At 45.3% G+C, this 4,264-nt stretch overlaps 1 protein-coding gene across 2 annotated transcripts; it reads right to left on the reverse strand.

Annotated features, from left to right (window-relative positions):
* Positions 1–682: 682 nt before the first annotated feature.
* On the reverse strand, positions 683–3,535 carry C2H7orf25 (chromosome 2 C7orf25 homolog). Of its 2 annotated transcripts, none has more exons than XM_020179427.2 (2): positions 3,351–3,535; positions 683–2,315 (listed from the first exon to the last, which is right to left on the reverse strand). In XM_020179427.2, exon 2 carries the CDS (start codon positions 2,292–2,294, stop codon positions 1,032–1,034), a length of 1,263 nt encoding a protein of 420 aa, XP_020035016.1. In that variant the 5' UTR covers positions 2,295–2,315; positions 3,351–3,535; the 3' UTR covers positions 683–1,031. The 2 variants fall into 2 exon arrangements, with proteins under 2 accessions (XP_020035016.1, XP_073921479.1); XM_074065378.1 differs by lacking the exon at positions 3,351–3,535 and adding an exon at positions 2,884–3,052.
* Positions 3,536–4,264: the final 729 nt, after the last annotated feature.

Consider the following 4,264-nt stretch of genomic DNA (forward strand, 5'->3'; position numbering starts at 1 on the left):
GCGTACCACTGCACCTTGCTCAAAAAATCCTCAGTTTTAAAATGTGGTAAATACATACCTACTTTCTTAATTTTTGTTTTATTGCAAGTTGATAAAGCACTGAGTGCAATGCAGTTATATACATCTATTTTTAATTACAGCTTGTGTTACACAACTGGTAACTCCTGTCATCATTTCATGAGTAAGGTAATGCAGTTGCCACTTGCAAATGGAATAGGAAAGGTGGCATTCATAACTCAAACACTTGTAATACAGGGTTGTCTGGAGTTAACAGTAAAATACGATTTATAAAAAATATTTTATGTCATTTTTTTCAATTTATTCAAACTAATATTTTACCTAAGTGAGCTTGATTTATCTTAAGACTGTTGGCTATTTTTTTTTTTCACAATGATGTATCAATATATTCTTGGTACTTGCAACATAAGAATTTATTTTCTTCTGGGCTGGCAGAGTGGCTCAAGTAGAGCACCTGATCAGCAAGTGTGAGGCCAACTTCAAACCCGAGTTCTGTATTATGTTCCCTTTGTAAACATACCCACCAGGCTGTGCCTGACACATAGCAATCAAGGAAGTTCCTTTTCATTAATGGGCATTAACTTTAGATTTTAAAATGATAAACTATTACCTCCCAGCCTCAACCCACATCAAATGATAAAGCAATACAATGAAAACCAGACCTGAGTTTTCTCCAGATATTTAATGAATGTGAGATGCAGTGTAGTCATATTCCATGAAATGTGATTACCTGTAGGGGGAATGCAGCCCTACTGAATCAAACAAAAGTATCACTAGACAGCTAATAGCATATATAGATGTATTTCTGTTCTTAATCGTTACAGTGTAGTTTGATAGAGTTGTCGCTTGTGCTTTTTCTATTTCAAATATAGATGAGACACACAAAAAATCCTACTGATTTAAGAGTTCTAAGTATCATTTTTACTATAAATCTTTTTTATTCCCAATTGAGATGGGAAGACCAGCCTTTGGTATAAATAACTTATCTCCATGACAGTATTTAAAGGATACCATTAGTGTTCAGTCATTTGTGTAGTCTTTTGTAAGCGAGTGGCTAGAGCCTCTTTACTCTCAGTAAGTGCTCTAGGCTGATGGATAAACACACTGAATTTAACACCCTGGTTATTTGCAGCTCTGACAAAACCACTATTGGCAGTCATTGTGATGGCTTTTAGGGTGTCTCCTGTCCCGAAAATCGTTAATGAACGGCTATTAATTTTTGAACTGGTCACTAGTTTCAAGGCACGCTCAGAAGGCTGGTCTGGTACTACACTGATTCGCTTAATTAGCATAGTGGCCCTCTCTCTCTCCCCAGGTCCTCCTAAGGTATCTAGAATAGACTGAAAATCCTTGACAGCAGATTCACAAGCAAACAATTCCTTGTCCTTCATAAAAGCTTCTAGCTGAGGTAGAACCTGCTCTTTCCTCTCTTGCTCTGCTTGTTCTGTGAGTACTTTTTCTTTGAAGATAAAGTGGCAGCCTCCATAGCTGAGGGCAGATACATATGTGATTAAAGTAGTAATGTCCAGATTTACTCTTCTACACACATCGACCTTAATCTCCGTTGGAAATGCAACACTCGCTAGTATATTTTCTCGGTCTACTCTTGTCACTTGCAAAAGTTCTGGGTCCTCATCATCCGATTCGCTCTCACTCAGCTGGAGATCTTCAGGATGATCTAACAGAGAATTGACTGCTACTATGTCTCCTCTTACAGATATGCCCATTTCTTTCAGCTTCTCTGCCATGGGGCTGGAGACACTATTGTAAAATGCAAAGATGATGTGAGGGTTGCTATACTGCACTGGTTGCTGGCGACTGGCCTGGAGAAAGTCTTCAGCCTGCTCAATGACGCTTTTGTCACCATACTGGCCCCTGCCCAGCCAGATGTTATGCAGTGCTTCAGCCTTTCGGCCAATGGCTTTCACCCAAGTATGACCACCATTTGCAACAACATCCACCACAAGGGTCTGTTTTTCTCCAGAGGTATCTGTGTAACCAAAGACATGGAGAACACTAACAACTTCCTCCAGGTTTTCAGCTGATTCTACGATGGCTCTTAGGTGTGTTAGATTTGTACTTTGCAAATGAGATTCTTTAATAGCTACTTTCCCAGCTTCTACTTTCTGTAAGAATTTCAATTCTGCTTTCAATTTGCTGCACAGCTTCGCACCACCTTCTATGCCACCTTTTCTTGATCTAGAAAGTGATTCTGCTCTCTTGATCAGTTCCTTGGCTATGGTGATTCGTTCACAGAGCATGGAGTGTGCAGACATGCTGTCAGCATTATTTCTTTCCTATAAGACAAAAACAAGGCAAATTTTAACATTTCCATAATTATGAGGATTAAAACTTCAACCTAGTAAAGTTTAAGGTAGCTAAGTCTATGAACCTGGGCTTCTGTGTGTCTGATTTTGTAGTGACTCTTTCCTTTGATAACTAAAAAAGGTCATACTTTTGAGTTCTAAGTTTTCTGGATTCTGACAGACTTTAGACCTTTATTTCTTCAAAAAGCCATGAGATTCACAACATGTTGTACTGTCAGTATAAAATGCAGGTGTTGGGCAATCTGCTATGTAAGGAATATTTTTAATCACCAGACTCACTGCTCAATTTAATCTTTTAATAAAATGTTCAGAACATCAAGATAGAATGCTTAAAATAAAAATATCAAGAGCTGGGGATATAGCTGTGAAGGAGCACTTTCCCAGCATGTGCAAGGCCCTGGGTTCAATTTCCAGCACCATTAAAAAATGAATTAAATAAATAAAATATCCACTCAGACTGGCTGGTTAGCAAATTGCCGAAAATCTTTTAAGTGTCTCTCCTAGTCTGGCTGCGCTTGGCCTCCCTCACCTCTTTCACCTTTTCTGTTTCCTTTAACCAGCTGCCTCCTGATTTTTCCCAGGCACCGTGTACTTTACGCCGAGGAATCAAGACGCCTCGTTTCTGCATCTGACGTCAACCCGGCATATTTAAAAGACCGAAGGCAACCACCAGCCTGCCTCCCGCTCCCGCTCCCGCTCCGACAGAGGCCTGAAGCTGCACTACATTCCAAGGGCGACCCCTGCGGGACCAGGCCGGCGGGGCGGCGAGGTGGGCGGGCCGCAGGTCGGGAGGCCTCCGGAGTGGGCACCGGCCCGAGGCCTGGGCGCGCTCACCTGCACTGCGGTCCCCGCGGCACACCGACCCCTGCTGGCCGCGGCTGAGCGCCAGGCGCGGGGGCGCATGGCCGACCCCCTTCGGCCAGGCCGATTCAGCCCAACCCCCTCCGGCCTCGGAAGGGGAGCTCCGCTTCCTCCCACCCACCCACCCCTCTCTCCGCTTCTCACCAGCAGCACCCGGGACCGCAGCGCGAGCGGGCGGACGCGGGCACGCGGGGCCGGGACCCGCCGCGAAGCCACACACCGGCAGCCCCCACCTCGCTCGGCGCCGAGGTACTCAGGCAGCGCGAGCCCCGCCGCCGCCTCAGGCGCCCTCGCATCACGTGGTTCCGGGCAGGGTGATGCCGAGTCCGCGATTCCCAGGCGGCAGCGCGGCCTGTGGAGTGGAGGTGACGCTAGAGCGGTGGCCATGTTTGTTGAGGGCACTGGCTTTTCCCTCAGGCTAGGGAAGCAGGAGCCTTGGGGAGGAGGGAAGGGGGAGGGGAGGGCGCACACACTTGGTCCCTGAAGAGGAACCTGAGCGCCACTTGGACTGGCTCTCATTCCCGCTGGGTGCGGGACGCCGGATCTCACCTCATCTCAGGTGGTTTTGGGGAGCTCATTTTAGCACAGGAATCACAGTGGAGAGGCTTGTCAAAGATCAAAGCACTTTCCACTGCACCACCCTGGGCGCTACACAGAAAATGTGCTTTGATAGCCCTACTGAAGAGAGCAAAGGAATTGGAGGCTTCTGAGGGCCTGGGATTTGTCTAGCCAAGTATGTATAAAATCACCCAGAAAAATTAGATTTGAGGAGTAAAGCTAATTTTCAATATTAAGAAAAACTTTCAGTTAAAAGTTAATTCCATGTACTTTGCTCCTTCTCCAAGCTGTACTTAAGTGAAAGGAATTTAAAGGGAATAAACCCACAAAGAGAAAAAGAACAAGATAGGAGATATCTGCAGACAAGATACACCACCAGCATCTTTAGAAGTCAAGAGCAACAACTTACTCAGTGCTTCATGTGTGGCTGGCATTGTCCCAAATGTTTTACACTTATTAGTCAGTCCTCTTAACCTAAAAGGTTAACTGATCCACACCAC

This window comes from Castor canadensis, chromosome 2, assembly GCF_047511655.1.
Source record: "Castor canadensis chromosome 2, mCasCan1.hap1v2, whole genome shotgun sequence".
In the NCBI taxonomy this organism is placed as follows: Eukaryota; Metazoa; Chordata; class Mammalia; order Rodentia; family Castoridae; genus Castor; species Castor canadensis.